General features: G+C 43.9%; 1 protein-coding gene across 2 annotated transcripts in view; it reads left to right on the top strand.

Moving 5' to 3' along the window:
- TAF1A (TATA-box binding protein associated factor, RNA polymerase I subunit A) overlaps nt 1-17,505 on the top strand; it is a 69,481-nt gene that overhangs the window by 51,205 nt on the left and 771 nt on the right. For both annotated transcript variants that reach the window (XM_033939106.1, XM_033939104.1), the window contains one exon: nt 5,501-5,655. In XM_033939106.1, coding sequence (XP_033794997.1) covers nt 5,501-5,655 — 155 coding nt within the window. The remainder of the gene's footprint in view (nt 1-5,500; nt 5,656-17,505) is intronic.

Genomic DNA, 17,505 nt, shown 5'->3' with positions numbered 1-17,505 from the left:
GCACTCTAAAGTTGAAAGGGGATAGATTCTGTACAAACGTAAGGAAGTTTTTCTTCACCCAGAGAGTGGTAGAAAGCTGGAACGCTCTTCTGGAGGCTGTTATAGGGGAAAACACCCTTCAGGGATTCAAGACAAAGTTAGACAAGTTCCTGCTGAACAAGAACGTGCGCTGGTAGGGCTAGTCTTGGTTAGGATGCTGGTCTTTGACCAGAGGGCCGCCGCATGAGCGGACTGCTGGGCATGATGAACCACTGGTCTGACCTAGCAGTGGCAATTCTTACGTTCTTATGTTGATATGGGTGTTCTTGCAAAGTTGACCATCTCAAAAGCAAATGTGGTAAACAAATACTTCTGTTCTGTGTTCACAGAAGAAAATCCTGGAGAAGGACTGAGATTGTCTGGCAAAGTTACACGAGAAAATGGAGTAGATTCTGCGCTGTTCACGGAGGAGAGTGTTTATAAGCAACTTGAAAAACTGAAGGTGGACAAAGCAATGGGACCAGACGGGATCCATCCCAGGATACTAAGGGAGCTCAGAGAGGTTCTGGCGAGTCCTATTAAAGACTTGTTCAACAAATCTTTGGAGACGGGAGTGATTCCTGGGGATTGGAGGAGAGCGGATGTGGACCCTATTCATAAAAGTGGTCACAGGGATTAAGCAGGAAACTACAGGACGGTGAGTCTCACTTCAGTTGTTGGAAAAATAATGGAAGTGTTGCTGAAAGAAAGGATAGTGTACTTACTTGAATCTAATGGGTTACAGGATCCGAGGCAACTTGGCTTTACAAAAGGTAAATCGTGCCAAATGAACCTGATTGAATTTTTTGATTGGGTGACCAGAGAGCTGGATCGAGGACATATGCTAGATGTAATTTACTTAGATTTCAGCAAAGCCTTTGATACAGTTCCTCATAGGAGGCTGTTGAACAAACTTGAAGGGCTGAAGTTAGGACCCAAAGTGGTGAACTGGGTTAGAAACTGGCTGTCGGACAGACGCCATAGGGTGGTGGTTAATGGAAGTCGCTCGGAGGAAGGAAAGGTGAGTAGTGGAGTCCTTCAGGATTCGGTGCTGGGGCCAATCCTGTTCAATATGTTTGTGAGTGACATTGCTGAAGGGTTAAAAGGAAAAGTGTGCCTTTTTGCAGATGATACCAAGATTTGTAACAGAGTAGACACCAAAGAGGGAGTGGAAAATATGAAAAAGGATCTGCAAAAGTTAGAGGAATGGTCTAATTCCTGGCAACTAAAATTCAATGCAAAGAAATGCAGAGTAATGCATTTGGGGATTAATAATTGTAAGGAACCATATATGCTAGGAGGAGAGAAGCTGATATGCACAGACGGGGAGAGGGACCTTGGGGTGATAGTGTCCGAAGATCTAAAGGTGAAAAAACAGTGCGACAAGGCAGTGGCTGCTGCCAGAAGGATGCTGGGCTGTATAAAGAGAGGCATAGCCAGTAGAAGAAAGAAGGTGTTGATGCCCCTGTACAGGTCATTGGTAAGGCCCCACTTAGAGTATTGTGTTCAGTTTTGGAGACCATATCTGGCGAAGGATATAAGAAGACTTGAAGCAGTCCAGAGGAGGGCGACGAAAATGATAGGAGACGTATGAGGAGAGACTGGAATCCCTGAATATGTATACCCTAGAGGAAAGGAGAGACAGGGGAGATATGATTCAGACGTTCAAATACTTGAAGGGTATTAACGTAGAACATAATCTTTTCCAGAGAAAGGAAAATGGTAAAACCAGAGGACATAATTTGAGGCTGAGGGGTGATAGATTCAAAGGCAATGTTAGGAAATTCTACTTTACGGAGAGGGTGGTGGATGCCTGGAATGCGCTCCCGAGAGAGGTGGTGGAGAGTAAAACTGTGACTGAGTTCAAAGAAGCGTGGGATGAACACAGAGGATATAGAATCAGAAAATAATATTAAAAATTGAACTAAGGCCAGTACTGGGCAGACTTGCACGGTCTGTGTCTGTATATGGCCATTTGGTGGAGGATGGGCTAGGGAGGGCTTCAATGGCTGGGAGAGTGCAGATGGGCTGGAGTAGGTTTTAACCGAGATTTCGGCAGTAGGAACCCAAGCACAGTACCGGATAGAGCTTTGGATTCTTGCCCAGAAATAGCTAAGAAGAAAAAAATTAAAAAATTTAAATTGAATCAGGTTGGGCAGACCGGATGGACCATTCGTCATCTACTATGTTACTATGTATAACAAATATTCATCAAATATTCATGTTGTAAATTCTGTTTTACAATCATGAGAATCCATCTTACTTAGTGTTAATCTGAGAAGTTAGTGATGTGAAGCATATCAGATCTAGTGTTAGTCTTTATTAGGCTGCTGGCAATCCAAGAGAACATGATAAAATCTTCTGTATTGTCTCTGACTACACAGTATTCAGGGCTGGTTTAAATATATATTTGAAACAAAGGAACAACAAAAGGAGTTGACACAGCTCTTTTTACAAATTAATTGGAGCATTCCAGAGGAATGAGAAACCTGTTTGATTCCTGGTTATCTTCTTTGTAGCTTATCTGTTTGCCAAAACTTCTCAAGGGTACAAAATGCAAGTATGAAAACTGGCCTTTCACTTTCTCTTTTTACAGCTCAACACATACTTGTTACATTCTTTCCAGTTTCTTGATTTTACTTCTCACAAGCTTTTAACCCTTAATGTATTTTTCCACCCTTCTGTAGAAAGTACGTGGGTATATGTAGTGACTTCATGATGGGGGGGGGGAGGTTGTGTAAGAGCTGATATGTGTATCTTGAAAGAAGTGAGGAGAGGGCTGACTGAGCAGATTTCATGGAGAGAGTGATTGCCACCCCCACACTCTTGCTCCATCATGGTTTTCTGCATCTTTCCTTTTTTTCCCTCTTCCCTCTCCCCATGACCCCTATCCTTTCCCTTGCCTTTGACCTATTACAATTTTCCTTCTGGCAGCAAAGTTTGGGAACCCTGCTAGAATTGCAGCCTTCTTTGCACTAGTGCTGCACAATTCACTTCAGTGAATCAATTCATGTTCTAAAAAAATCAGACTCATCAATTCAGTAAGTCCTGAGTCTCCTGACATATGTACTGTACTGGTCTCCTAAAGCAGCAGTGGCTGACAGGCAGAGGCAATGTGGTGAACAGGCTGCTCCTGGCCTGCCCCGTTGGGGCCTTCCCTCTGCTATTTCACTGACATCATTGATGATGCAGCAGAGGGAAGCTCTGGCAGGCAGGCCACAAGCAGCCTGTACACCATGCCAACAGGTCACCAGCCAGCAGGTCACCACCACTTGTGCTGCTAGTTTAGGAGGCCTAAATAGGGGTGGGGTGGGGAATTGGTCAGAAGGTGCTGCACAGGGGAATAGGAGGGATGGAAAGCTGCTTCAAATGGTGGGGGAGGAGAGAATTGTTGGACATGGGGTGGAAGAGAGGAAGGGATAGATGCAACAGAGGTAGAAAGGGGTGAGTACCTGATTGTAAAAACCGCTTAGATAATCTTGATAAGCGGTATATCAAATCCTAATAAACTTGAAACTTGATGGAGAAATCCTGCTTATGGAGAAGGGAGAGATTATACATTGGGAGAGAGAAAGAAATGTTGCACAGGATAATGGGAGGGAGAGATGCTACATGGAGGGGTATAGAGAGGTTTGACCCAGGGCACAAGGCAGGGAGAGAGAGAGAAATGGTAGACAATGGTAAAGAAACAGAAATGTTGGATATGGCAGTAGAAGGGGAAGGTATAGAGATGGAAGTTGAATGGTGAACACAGAGAAAGAAGAAAATGTCAAATGAGCAGGAATATTGCATGGAATATTGCTACTCTTTGGGTTTTGGCTAGGTACTGGTGACCTGGATTGGCCATCGTGGGAACGGGATACTGGGCTTGATGGATTATTGGTCTGACCCAGTAAGGCTATTCTTATGTTCTTAAGACCCTGGTGAGCAAGTTAATAGAAGACACAGAAACGACCAGAGAACAAAGTAGAAGAAAAAATTATTTTCTATTTTGTGATTACAGTATGTCAGATTTGAAATGTGTATCCTGATAGAGCAGTGTTAGCGAGTGTGAGCTAGGACCTAACAGAGAGAGGAAGTCTTTTTTGTTTTGTTTCCATCACAGCACCGGTGTGGGGTTAGAGAGGGCAAGGGGGGGAGGGGGGGCCGGTGAAGAGGCTACAAAATAAGCCCATCAGTCCATTTCAAATAAAACACCTGATTTGGCAGGAAAAGTGAATCGAAACAAAAAAATCAATTCAATAGGCCGAATTGAATCAATACATTTTTCTCTGAATCAGGCAGCACTACTTTGCACAACTGCATGGATTTTCTGCTGCTTTTGTCCATTTGTTACACCATCATGCAGACCAAAGCTCCTCCTTTGTCTGGCATGCACAGCAAATGTTTAATGCGTATGGACACAGCCTCAACATAGAAGCTGTTGCATTTTTTGTGAAACACATATAATAGAATTGGGAGCTATTTTAGTATTACAGTGAGCTAATTTGGGACTTTGCTTAAGGGAGAGCACAAGAAAGTAACATTACGTTATGGTTCTAGAAAATTCATCACTCAAACAACATACTAATTATCAGTTCATGAGTTATCAGGTTGGCCTGTAAAGAATTTGTTCTAAATGAGCTGGTCTTGACGATAACGGTGAATCTACAGTATAACTCAGAATGTAAAATAAAAAATAACTATTTAAAAATGTTTTTCTTCAAATTATGAATATAGGCAGATTTTTGCCCCACAAATTGGAAACGAGGACAATCCATTCCTCCTAAATCTATTATGCCAAAAACTAATGTCTTTGAATGAAATAAGTTTATTATGACTCATGTTCATTGTGTTCTATTGATGAAACACACTTTGTAATGTTTTCCACTTCTGTGTTGTATTAAAATAGTTTCATTGCACTTTGATGGATTGTGTCAAGTGAAATTCAGAAGTGAAAAATGTTGGCTTTGCTTTATGGGCCTTCAAAATTAAGTTTCTGAGGAGCTCCCATATAATGCTTTTGCCCAATAACCCGCAACCCCAGGGCTGCTACTGCTCATTGAGTTAAAACGCACATTTCACTGGAGTTATTTAGGGCCTGTTTTACAAAGCTGCGCTAGCGGCTGCAGTGTGGTAACGGCCCCGAAGCCCAAAGAGATTTAAAGGGCTTCGGGGCTGTTGCCGCGTGGCTTGGTCCCATGAAAAGTATCACTTATCAAAAATTCCAGTTTTCTACAGGCCCAATATGTCTGCAAGAACTCTGTACTGAGTACAGCTTTCTATAAAGAAAAGGAGCAGTGGCCAGTTTTGCTTATTGGTGAAGATCCAGTGTATCTTTAGTTGTGCTTGGAGGACAAGTTTAGCCATCCATGATATACAGTATTAGCTGTATTGAAGCAGGCTGCAGCCATTGTAAGAGCTTTTGCATTTTTTAATGCAACAGTTTTACTTTAGGCTTGTTGAGTTTTATCATCTTTTTCTTCTTTTTTCTTGATTATAGCAGGCATCGTAACTGGGTAAAGAAGGAATGGAAGTCCAGGAAACACTGGTGGCCTGCCTTTCACTTCAGCCGTTTTTCAGCTAGGGAAGATTGGCAAATGAGTGAAAACCTTGCCTATAAGAAAGCACTGGTGTCTGGAATTATGTTAGGCAAAGGTACCTTCTATTCATTCTTGGATGGTAAAAAGAAAAGCTGATATGAACCAAATGATAGAATGTAAAATTAGGCAAAATGAAGCAAAGGCAAATACTTTTTTCCAAGTTAAAAATATTTGATCCTGCCGTCATGTATTAAAATATTCTATCTACCAGCCATCTGAAACTGCTTTATAAGTGCAGCACTAGGCAGGCTTGGTCCTTTTGCATCCCAGCTGTTTTTTATTTTTACTTGGATGTTTTCTTATAGTTTTGCATCATTGGAGTAGCCTAATGGTTATAGAAGCTGTCTCAGCACCTTGAGGTTATGAGTTCAATTCCCACTGCATCTCCTAATGACTCTGGGCAAGTCACTTAGCACTTCATTACCCCGGATACAAAATAAGTACCTGTCTAAAATATGTAAACTATTTTGATTGTAATCACACAGAAAAAAAAGGTATATCAAGTCTTAGCCATCCTTACTCAGTCCTTTTTATGAAATCTGGAATTTTTCACTATTTTTCCATTTTTTTGTGTGTTTTACTCTTTAGGTATTTGTGCCGTATTTCTACTTTATGGGTGTAATTTTATATGTTGTTTTTCCATTTGTAAAACATGCAGAAATAAGTCCTTATGTAATATAGCGTCTATTTTTATATGATCTGTGTACGTGCATTCTGGATGTAAAATTTTGCAGAACTAGGGCAGAATTTTAATATATGTTTGTACTTTATAAAATATGCATGTGCATACATTTTTGTGTGCTACTGTTGCCATTATGAATCAGCAAAATACAACATTCTACCTGATGAGATGACAAATCTTTAAGGACTCAAACTTTTTGTGTAAAATATTAGTAAATGATTACAGATAAGACCTGTGTGATCCATCCAGCTGGCCTAACAAGGTGGTCAGAGTTGTATCTGGTACTAGAGAATGACACAGGGATGGGTACCCACGGTTAACTGTAAGACGGGGACAGGACAAACTTTGTCCCAGTGCCATTCTCTAAAAACCTGAGACTATTATCATATATATCATAGACAAGTAGCAACTGAATTAAATGATTAAAGAAAAAAAATGAAGAAGCTGCTTTTGGATTTAAATGAACTACTGTTAAATGACATCATTTGTGTCTTGACTGCCTTTGATGGGGCAACAAGAATCTTGTCTACTAATCAGACTCCTACCATCTGCAGCTGCTCAAATATCTCACTGTTACTGCAACAGATTCATCCATCATTGTTGGCATCAAGGAACATTTCCAGCATTTAGTAGATACTTATTTTCCTGTTCATCCACACAGTTTAGGTGCTCTTCTACAACCATGTCTGAAAGACAATTACCTTTTCAGATGATGTAAAAACATAGGCAGCTGAATCTTTGGAAAGGCTGCAGTAAAATCAAAATGGAAGGCTCTATTTGTGATTTATAAACAGTTGTACAGAATATTGTCCCTTTATATACTTTAATAAAAAGATTTAAATATAAAATCATAAGTGTTCAAGGCTTGTGCAAATGAAGAGAGTCCACAGGGATGAGGGCGGGATGGAGATGGAGCCTTCGGGGCAGGGATGGGGACAAACTTTGTCCCCATGTCATTCTCTGTTTGGTACTCTGTACAGATTGCACTTCTTACACAGGGCAGTTGGCAATTTGCCACCATGTCACTCCCAAATAGGCAATTATATATGTTTGTTTATTAAAAACTTTCTATATCGCATAACAGCCTAAAAAAGGATACAAGCGGTGTACAATATATAATACACATTCATCAAGAAAGGAACTCCATTTAAAAATAGGATAGAAAAGAGTAAAAGCAAAAGGTAAAAATTTTGTTTGTTTGGGGTTTTTTTTCTAAAATACTAAGCAATCAAGATCTCCATAATAATTCTAAAAGCAATTCTAATTAAAATAATCAAATCTCAGTAAACCATAATGAATATATACAGTTAAAAAAATTTTCCATATAAAAAATTTATCATATACAGATTACAGTCCCAAACTCAGTTATTCAATTTGAGAAAACCAATAGAAAAAAATGCGCTTTTAGGTGTCCTTTAAAATTTATGTATTTCTTGCAACATTATACCACAATATCATACCAACAATATTACTAATTAATATTTTACCTGCTAATTCCAGCCATAAGTTGTCATTCTCTCCCTCCACCCCTCTTAGAGATATATAGCACTTACATTCATAGCATATTATATGAATGTGATATGAAATACACATACTTGATCCTGATGTTTATCCCAGGACAAGCAGGCAGCATATTCTCAACAGGTGGGTGACGACACCGATGGAGCCCCGCAGCGGACAGCCTCCCAAGCAGACTTGCTTGAAGATCTTTGTAAGAGCTTACGAGTGCTGCACCGCGCATGTGCGAGTGCCTTCCCGCCTGAGTCAGGGCACGCATCTCCTGTGAGGTACCTCAGTTCAGCGTTTTCCACGGAGCTGAGAAGTCCTCTTTACTTCAGCTCTGCAGCTCTTCGTTGCCTTCTCGCACCGCGGCTTTGTTATTTTTCTCAGTCGCTGTGCCCGCGTGTCTTCCTTTTTTCTTTCAAAAAAAAAGTTTTTTTCTTGTTTCTTTTTGGCCGGCGGCCTTTCGGCCTAGGCCTGGCCGCTGAACCTCGTTCTTTTGTCGGCCTTTATTTTTTCTATGTCCCGGCCTCTTACCGGTTTTAAAAAGTGTAACCAGTGCGGCAAGGTAATTTCTCTCACCGACCCTCATCGTCGGTGTATTGTTTGCCTGGGTCCCGAACATTGTCCCGACACTTGTTCGCGCTGTGCTGCCCTTCAACCTCGAGCCCTTCACAGACGCTGTGCTAAAATTCTTCAACTGTTTGGCACTATTGAGCAGTCTGCTGAGAGGGTCTCGACCTCGGCTTCAGGGACGGCCTCGACTTCCAAGACCTCCAAGACTTCCAAGGCCTCGACTTCCGACACCCATGGTTGCCTCGACCTCGACAACTTCGGTCTCAAAGGCCTCGCCTGCAGTCCTTTCTAAGTCTTCATCTGTAGGTAAGTCTTCTGTTTCTCCTTTAGGTACCCTTCCTAAGAAGCCTCCACAGTGTCAGGCATCCCAGGCCGTGCCTATGGTCCTGCCAGCCTCTTCGAGACCTCCAGTTAAGCATGCCTCCAAACATAGGGAATACTCATCCTCGAGGTCACCCTCTTTGGAGCGCACTGCTGCACTTCGAGACCTGATCCTTTTGTCTCAGTGCCTATGTTCAAGGACATGTTGAAAGCCATTCTGACCACTCAGATTTCCTTGGTCATGGCTCAGCTCCTGGCCTCGACCCTGCTTCCTACGAGCCAGCCTGAGCCTCCTGTTGAAACACGTCGAGGCAAGCCTCGGAAGTCTCGTCGCTTATCATCCAGTGACTCTTCGCCTCCTCCTGGGACACAGTCTCCTGAACCTCGATCAAGGCTCGCTCGAGGCATTCAAGGCATCTTGCTTCCAAGCGCAGTCAGGAGTCTTTTCTCAAGCAGAAGACCTCTCCTCCTCCGGATATTGAGTCTTCTATGCCTTGTTTATCAAAGGCTGTCGAGACTTCTTCAAAACCTAAACATAGGTCTCGCAAAGCTTTCACACCGGCTGCTTCTCGAAATCCATCCAGGTCGAAGACTCCATTGAGAACGCTTCTGAGGGAGCCTTCTCCTCCTGCCTCGACCCACTCTGTTCTTCGGACCCTGGGGACTTCACCATCGAGGCTTCTTAAGCGCAAGCACTCTCTGACTCCTCCTGTCATAGGTAGTGGAGCTTCTTCTGTGACTATGCGGCTGGATTCTGAGCTTCCTTCTCAATATTCCAGAGAGGCTTCTCCTTCCTATTCGGTGGCTCCTAAGTCTCGCTCTCCTTCTCATGAGGGTCCTTATACCTCAAAGTCTGCCTAATTTGCGAGATTTGTCTTGGACATGGGGAAAGCTCTTCAGCTGGATCTCTACTCTGATTCCAAGTACATTCCTGAGTACTTGGCCGACATGGAGTTGCCTCATCTCAAGCAGATCTTGAGGCTTCCTATGACTCCTGACTTAAAGCAAACTTTCTTCAGGAATATGGAAACTTCTTATTCCATTACAGCCATTCCATCTAAGCTGGAATCCAGGTATCGCACCGTACCTTGAAAGGGATTTGAGAAATCTCAATTGTCTCACCAGTCCTTGGTTGTGGAATCTTCATTAAAGAAAGCTCAACCATCTAAGCTCTACGCTGCGGTCCCTCCAGGCAGGGAGGACCGTAGCATGGACAAGTTGGCCGTAGGCTATATCAGAATTCCATGATGGCTAACAGAATTCTCAATTACAATTACACTTTTACTGCTTATTTTAATCACTTCCTCAAACTAATGCCTAAATTTTATCCGGCTCTTGAGGAACAGTATCTTCCAGAATTCAAATAGATTATTCGAACTCAGTCTCAACTTCGATTCTTCATGCTGCAAGCCACATACGATGCCTTTAAGCTCTCTTCCAGAGTTTCTACTTTTGCAGTAGCCATGCATTGCCTCGCTTGGCTCCGCATTATTGATATGGATCTCAACTTGCAGGACCGTCTAGCATACTTGTCTTGCCAGGAAAATGAACTTTTTGATGATTCCATTGAAGCTGCTACAAAGCGCCTCTCTGAACATGAGCTCTCCTTTGCTTCTGTGATTCGGCTGAAGCCTAAGACTTCTCCTGCTCAGCCATACAAGCAACCACCACATCGTTATCCTCAAAAAACGACACCAGCTTTCTCCAGGCCTCCGCCTGGACGACCGCCACAGCAACAGAGACAGCAGAAAGCTCAGACTCCTGCTGCAGCTAAACCAGCTCAGTCTTTTTGACATTCCCAGTCTGAGCATACCAGCCTCCCTCCATCAGACTTCTCTTCTGCCCGTAGGAGGTTGTCTTCACCATTTTTATCACCAGTGGGAGATGATCACCTCAGATCTCTGGGTTCTCACCATCCTTCGGGAGGGATACTCACTTCACTTTCTTCAGGTGATCCAGATTGCTTTCCAAGAGAGTGTCCTTCCAATTCGTCGCAACTTCCCCTTCTTCAGGAAGCTCAGGCTCTTCTTCGCCTTCGAGCTGTCGAGGAGGTTCCCTTGAACCAACGGGACATGGGCTTTTATTCCCATTATTTTCTAGTCCCAAAGAAGACGGGGGGGGGGGGGACTTGCGACCCATTCTGGATCTCAGAGCCCTCAACAAATTTCTAGTCAAAAAGAAGTTTTGGATGCTTTCTTTACCAACTTTGTATTCCCTGATGAATTAGGGGGATTGGCTATGCTCTCTGGATCTCAAAGAGGCTTACACTCATATTCTGATTCATCCAGCCTCTCGCAAATATTTAAGATTTCGGGTGGGGAATCTTCATCTACAATACAGAGTTCCTCCTTTCGGACTCGCCTCATCCCCCAGAGTCTTCACATAGTGTCTGGTGGTGGTGGCTGCAGCTCTCCGTACCCAGGGTCTTCAAGTTTTTCCATACCTGGACGACTGGCTATCAAGCCCCCTCTCAACAAGGGGTTATTGCAGCGACCCGACAGACTATTATGTTCCTCCAATGTCTGGGGTTCGAAATCAACTTTCCAAAATCCCAGTTGAACCCTTCTCAGTCTCTTCAGTTCATTGGGGCCATTCTGGACACTGACCGGCTCAGAGCGTTCCTGCCTCGACCACGCCAAGATGCTCTCATTCTCCTTTGCCATCAAGTGTCTCATCTCACATCAATTTCAGCGAGACAAATGATGATTCTACTCGATCACATGGCTTCTACAGTTCCTTGTGACTCCTTTTGGCAGACTTCACCTTCGCATACCTCAGTGGAACATAAAAACATAAGCATCGCCTCTGCTGAGTCAGACCATATGTCCATTGTGCCCAGCAGTCCGCTTCCGCGGCGGCCCCCCAGGTCCGTGACCTGTAAGTGATCCTTTACTTAAAACATTTTGTCCTGTATAGTACCCCTCTAACTATAACCTTGGTGTCAGGTCAAAAGCGCGCCGGGACAAAGGCGCGCCCAGACAATTGAGCGCAGCGCGGAGGCGCACATCGCTCTAAATTACTGTTTTTAGGGCTCCAACGGGGGGGAACCCCCCCACTTTACTTAATAGACATTGCGCCGCGTTGTGGGGGCGTTGTGGGGGGTTTGGGGGGTTGTAACCCCCCACATTTTACTGAAAACTTCACTTTTTCCCTGTTTTTAGGGAAAAAGTTAAGTTTACAGTAAAATGTGGAGGGTTACAACCCCCGAAACCCCCCATAACGCCGGCGCAATGTCTATTAAGTAAACTGGGGGGTTCCCCCAACGCCCCCCCGTCGGAGCCCTAAAAACAGTAATTTAGAGCGGCGCGCGCCTCCACGCTGCGCTCAATTGTCCGGGCGCGCCTTTGTCTTTCGCGCCGTTGTCTATGAATGATAACCTTCAATCCCCTTTTCCTTCAGGAACTTGTCCAACCCCTTTTTGAAACCCAAAATCATACTCTGCTCTACCACCTCCTCTGGAAGTGCATTCCAGGTATCCACCACCCTCTTCCTAGCATTTGTTCTGAATCTGTCTCCCTTCAATTTTCTTGAGTGCCCTCTCGTTTTTGTTTCCCCCGCAAGTCTAAAGAATCTGTCCCTTCTCTATACCCTTTATGATCTTATAAGTTTCTATCATGTCCCCTCTAAATCTCTGTTTTTCCAGGGAAAAGAGTCCCAGTTTCTCCAGCCTCTCAACATATGAAAGGTTTTCCATGCCCTTCATCATTTTTGTTGCTCTTCTCTGGACCCTCACGCGTGTCGCCATATCCTTCTTAAGGTATGGCGACCAGTATTGAACACAGTATTCCAGATGCGGGCGCACCATTGCCCGATATAGCGGCAGGATAACTTCTTTGGTTCTGGTAGTGATTCCTTTTTTGATAATGGGCAACATTCTGTTCGCCGCCTTTGAGGCCGCTGCGCATTGCACCCTTGGCTTCATTGTTTGGTCCACCAAAACCCCCAAGTCCCTTTCTAGGTTGCTCTTTCCCAATACCCCCCCCCCCCCCCATCGTTAGTTGTACATTGGGTTTCCTTTCCCCATGTGCAAGACTTTGCATTTCTCTACATTGAAGCACATTTTCCATTTATTAGCCCATTCGCTCAGTTTGTTCAGGTCCCTTTGTAGTTCTTCACATTCCTCAACAGTTCTAACCCTACTGGAGAGTTTTGTGTCGTCCGCAAATTTTATAACTTCGCACTTTGCCCCTACTTCCAGGTCATTAATGAATATGTTGAACAGCAGTGATCCCAGCACTGACCCCTGCGGGACACCACTCATGACTGCTTCCCAGTCAGAGTAGTGTCCCTTTACTCCTACCCTCTGCTTCCTGTCCGCCAGCCAATTACAGATCCATCTGTGCACGTCCCCTTCCACTCCGTGGTTCAACAGTTTCCTTAGCAGGAACTCATGGGGTACCTTGTCGAAGGCAGATATATGATGTCTATGGGGTCGTCTTTGTCCAATTGTTTGAAGAATTGCAGTAGGTTCGTTTGGCAAGATCTTCCTTTATAGAAACCATGTTGGCTGGTTCTCATCAGACTATTTCTTTCTATATGCTCATTGATGCTGTCCTTGATTAATGATTCAACCATCTTCCCTGGAACTGAGGTTAAGCTCACTGGTCTGTAGTTCCCCGGGTTGCCTCTGGATCCTTTTTTGAAGATAGGTGTAACATTCGCTGTCCTCCGGGATTGCCCCTGTTTTCAAAGATAGGTTGCAAATCTTCTGTAGTAACTCCGCTATTTCGTCTCTGAGATCCTTAAATATTCTCGGGTGGATTCCATCTGGTCCCGGCGATTTGTCAGTTTTTAATCTATCTGTTTGAGTACGTCTTCAAGGCTCACTTCTATTGATAATAATTTTTCCTCTTGATCCCCCTTGAAGGTTTTTTCCGGTTTCGGCACGTTGGATGTGTCCTCTTTTGTGAAGACTGACGAGAAGAAAATGTTTAATCTGTCTGCCACCTCCTTTTCCTCCTTTACCTCTCCTTTCCTGTCTCCCTCATCCAGGGTTCTCACTTCCTCCCTCACCGGTTGTTTTCCTTTCACATATCGAAATTCCTGGCATCTCAGTGGCAACAAGCTACCGACCCACTTTCTCAACAAACTACAGTAACTCCTTTGTTGAGACAGTCTCTCCACTGGTGGATGCTCTCTTCCAATCTTTCCAGAGGTTTGTTGTTCTACAATCTCCCTCATCAGAAGGTTCTCACAACAGACTCGTCAACCTATGCATGGGGAGCCCATCTAGACCCAAGGCCATTGGTCTCCCGCAGACCGTCTTTGTCACATAAATCTGTTGGAACTCAGAGCGATTTTCAATGCTCTCAAAGCTTTTCAATACCTTCTTCATGACAACATAGTCCTTGGCCAGACAGACAACCAAGTCGCCATGTACTATGTCAACAAATAGGGAGGTACGGGATCTCACTCCCTTTGTCAAGAAGCTCTGAAGCTGTGGAATTGGGCAATCCATCAAAACATCTTTCTCAGAGCTGTATACATTCAAGGTCAGTACAACTGCCTGGCAGACAAATTGAGTTGTCTTCTACAACCTCACGAATGGACACTCAATTCCTCGCCTCTACGTTAGGTGTTTGCTCAATGGGGGAACCCCTCAGATAGACCTCTTTGCATCTCCCCTCAGTTCTGCTCCCGGATATACTCTTCCCAGCATCTCGAGGCAAATGCTTTCCTCCTGGACTGGACGGGTCAGTTTCTCTATGCCTTCCCTCCATTCCCTCTGATTCTCAAGACTCTTGTCAAGCTCAAGTCGCAACCTGCCACCATGATTCTGATAGCTCCTCAGTGGCCCAGACAACCGTGGTACTCCCTTCTACTTCAACTCAGCACCAGGGAGCCTCTGCTTCTACCAGTTTTTCCCTCTCTGCTTACTCAGAGTCAATCTGCAGTCTCTACACTTAACAGCTTGGTACCTTCCAACCTATCTGACTCTCTACAGTTTTCTCAATCTGTATAGGACATTTTGGTGGCTTCCAGAAAGCCATCCACTAGGCAGTGTTATGGTCAGAAATGGACTAGATTTTCTGCTTGGTGTTCTACTCGCCAAATGGAGCCAATGTCTACCTCCTTGGCTTTTGTTTTAGATTATTTACTTCACTTATCACAATCTGGCCTCCAGTCTACATCTATCCAAGTCCATCTCAGTGTGATTGCTGCTTTCTATCAGCCTCTTGATGGGAAACCACTGTCTGTACATCCTGTGATTTCCCGTTTCATGAAAGGACTTTTCAGTGTTAATCCACTGCTCAAACCACCTCCGGTGATCTGGGATCTCAATGTTGTTCTGGCTCAATTGATGAAGCCTCCATTTGAACCAATTGATAAGGCTCATCTCAAGTATCTTACTTGGAAAGTGGTGTTTCTGATTGCCCTCACGTCTGCTCGAAGAGTCAGTGAGTTACCTTTCACTGTTTTCCACCATGACAAAGTTGTCCTCCGTACTCATCCAAAATTCTTGCCTAAAGTTGTCTCAGAATTTCACATTAATCAATCTATTGTTCTTCCAGTATTGTTTCCAAAGCCTCATTCTCACCCTGGAGAAGTGGTGCTCCATACTTTGGACTGTAAACATGCCTTGGCTTTCTACTTGCAACGCACTCAATCTCATAGAACAGCCCCACAACTTTTCATCTCCTTCGATCCAAACAAGTTAGGGCATCCTGTCTCAAAGCAAACCATATCCAACTGGATGGCTGCTTGCATTTCTTTCTGCTACGCTCAGGCTGGTCTCCCTCTGCAGGGTCGAGTCATGGGTCACAGAGTTAGAGCTATGGCGGCATCTGTAGCTTTCCTCAGATCAACTCCTATTGAGGAAATCTGCAAGGTCCTCGGTTCATACTTTCACCTATCATTATTGTCTGCATACTTTCTCCAGAAGGGATGGCCATTTTGGCCAGTCTGTTTTACAACATCTCTTTCCTTAAGTTGCCAACTCTCCCTCCATCCCTTTATGCTTAGCTTGGAGGTCACCTACCTGTTGAGAATATGCTGCCTGCTTGACCTGGGATAAAGCACAGTTACTTACCGTAACAGTTGTTATCCAGGGACAGCAGGCAGATATTCTCACAACCCATCCATCTCCCCTGGTTGGCTTCTTAGCTAGCTATCTGAATTGAGGTACCTCACAGGAGACGCGTGCCCTGACTCGGGCGGGAAGGCATTCATGCATGCGCGGTGCAGCACTCGTAAGCTCTTATAAAGATCTTCAAGCAAGTCTGCTTGCGAGGCTGTCCGCTGTGGGGCTCCGTCAGTGACATCACCCACCTGTTGAGAATATCTGCCTGCTGTCCCTGGATAACAACTGTTACGGTAAGTAACTGTGCTATTTGCCATTTCCAAAACACAAACTTTAGAAGTCTGCTCAAAACTGGCTTTATTTACAAACTACTGGAGTTACCATCAAAGCCACTCATCACACAAAATTGTGGTGAATAATTTAGTACACTTCCATTCAACCAAGTTGTATCACTTGTATATCAGAAACTGCATATATGATGGCCGATTGCCATGTCTACCTCTTGGGAAGAAAAACAGAGGCAGTCTCAATATTTTTCAGTCAGCCCTTGTGAAGCTCATACATTGACATTTCTGAACCTGCAGTTAGACTGCCATAGTCTTCATTGTTGGGTCACAGTGAGAGGAGGAACTTTGTATATTTCGTCATGGGAGATGAGGAAGATGTGTCTGTGAGAGTACGCCAGAGGTGTGCGATTCATTTTTGTAAATTTGGAAAGAGCAGTAATGAAACTCTTGAAATGTTACAGCCCTGAAAAAACAACTGTACGGAAAGAAGTTCTCTTCAGATGATGAAGTGAAAAATGCCGCAGTGCTAAAAGTGATGTTGCAAAAAAGTCTATTGCATGTCTTTGAAGCATTTTTGAAATGTTGCAAAAAATGTATTGGATATGAAGGACACTACTTTGAAAAAAATAAAAAAGTGTTCAGATCCTGTGCAGTCATATGATTCTGAATATATTAAAAAAAAAAAAAAAAAAGTCTCACTACTTTTCAATCAGCACTTGCATGTGACCATCTCTGGGAAAAGTCACCAGGAACAAAAAATGAGGTTTTAATGAATTATCTTAGAGCAAACAATTTGTAATTCCACACTCCAAATTCCATTCTTTTATGTGAGGGGGAAAAAAGTTACAAAAGTTCAAATATGTGACTTGCAGATTGCTTGAGGGAGTGGAGGACCAGCAACTACTCATGACCCTGGGCAAGTTACTTAACTTTCTCCATTGCCCCAGCTACAAAACTTAGATTGTGAGCCCACTAGATACAGAAAAAGTGCCTGCATATAGTGTATGTAAACCACCTTCAGAGTTCTCCCATCATCTTTTAGCTAGGCGCTTCTCCCGACTAATTTAGGTGAGCGTCCGGCTGTCATCTCGGTGCGGTGCTTTAATATGCTTTATTTCATCAGGTGGAATATTGTATTTTGGCAACTATTTCTGTCTGTGGTTATTTATACTAGTCTTATGGGTTTATAATCCCAATATTATTAGGATTATTAGGTATTAGGTCAGTATTAGGTCTATTTGGCAGTCCTAGTGTGCTTAGATTAAGTACATATCTCTGCTCATAGTCAGGAATTCCTCTGCTCTCCTTTCTGATCCTCCCTTGGATTTCAGTTCATCCAGGACTCTACTAGGTAACAGTCCCATAAACTCAGTGGTGTAGTAAAGGGGTGCAGTCTTCCTAAGGGTGTGGCACTCCTCCTCTTCCTATCCGCTCCTCCACCCCCCCCTGGCTCCTCTCCTTGTCATGCACCCCTTGCCTTCCCCGGCGCAAGGTTGCTGCCCGTGTCAGCATTGGTGC

Source organism: Geotrypetes seraphini, chromosome 3 (genome assembly GCF_902459505.1).
Source record: "Geotrypetes seraphini chromosome 3, aGeoSer1.1, whole genome shotgun sequence".
NCBI classification, from domain to species: Eukaryota; Metazoa; Chordata; class Amphibia; order Gymnophiona; family Dermophiidae; genus Geotrypetes; species Geotrypetes seraphini.
This window is presented reverse-complemented; position numbering and strand designations above follow the sequence as displayed.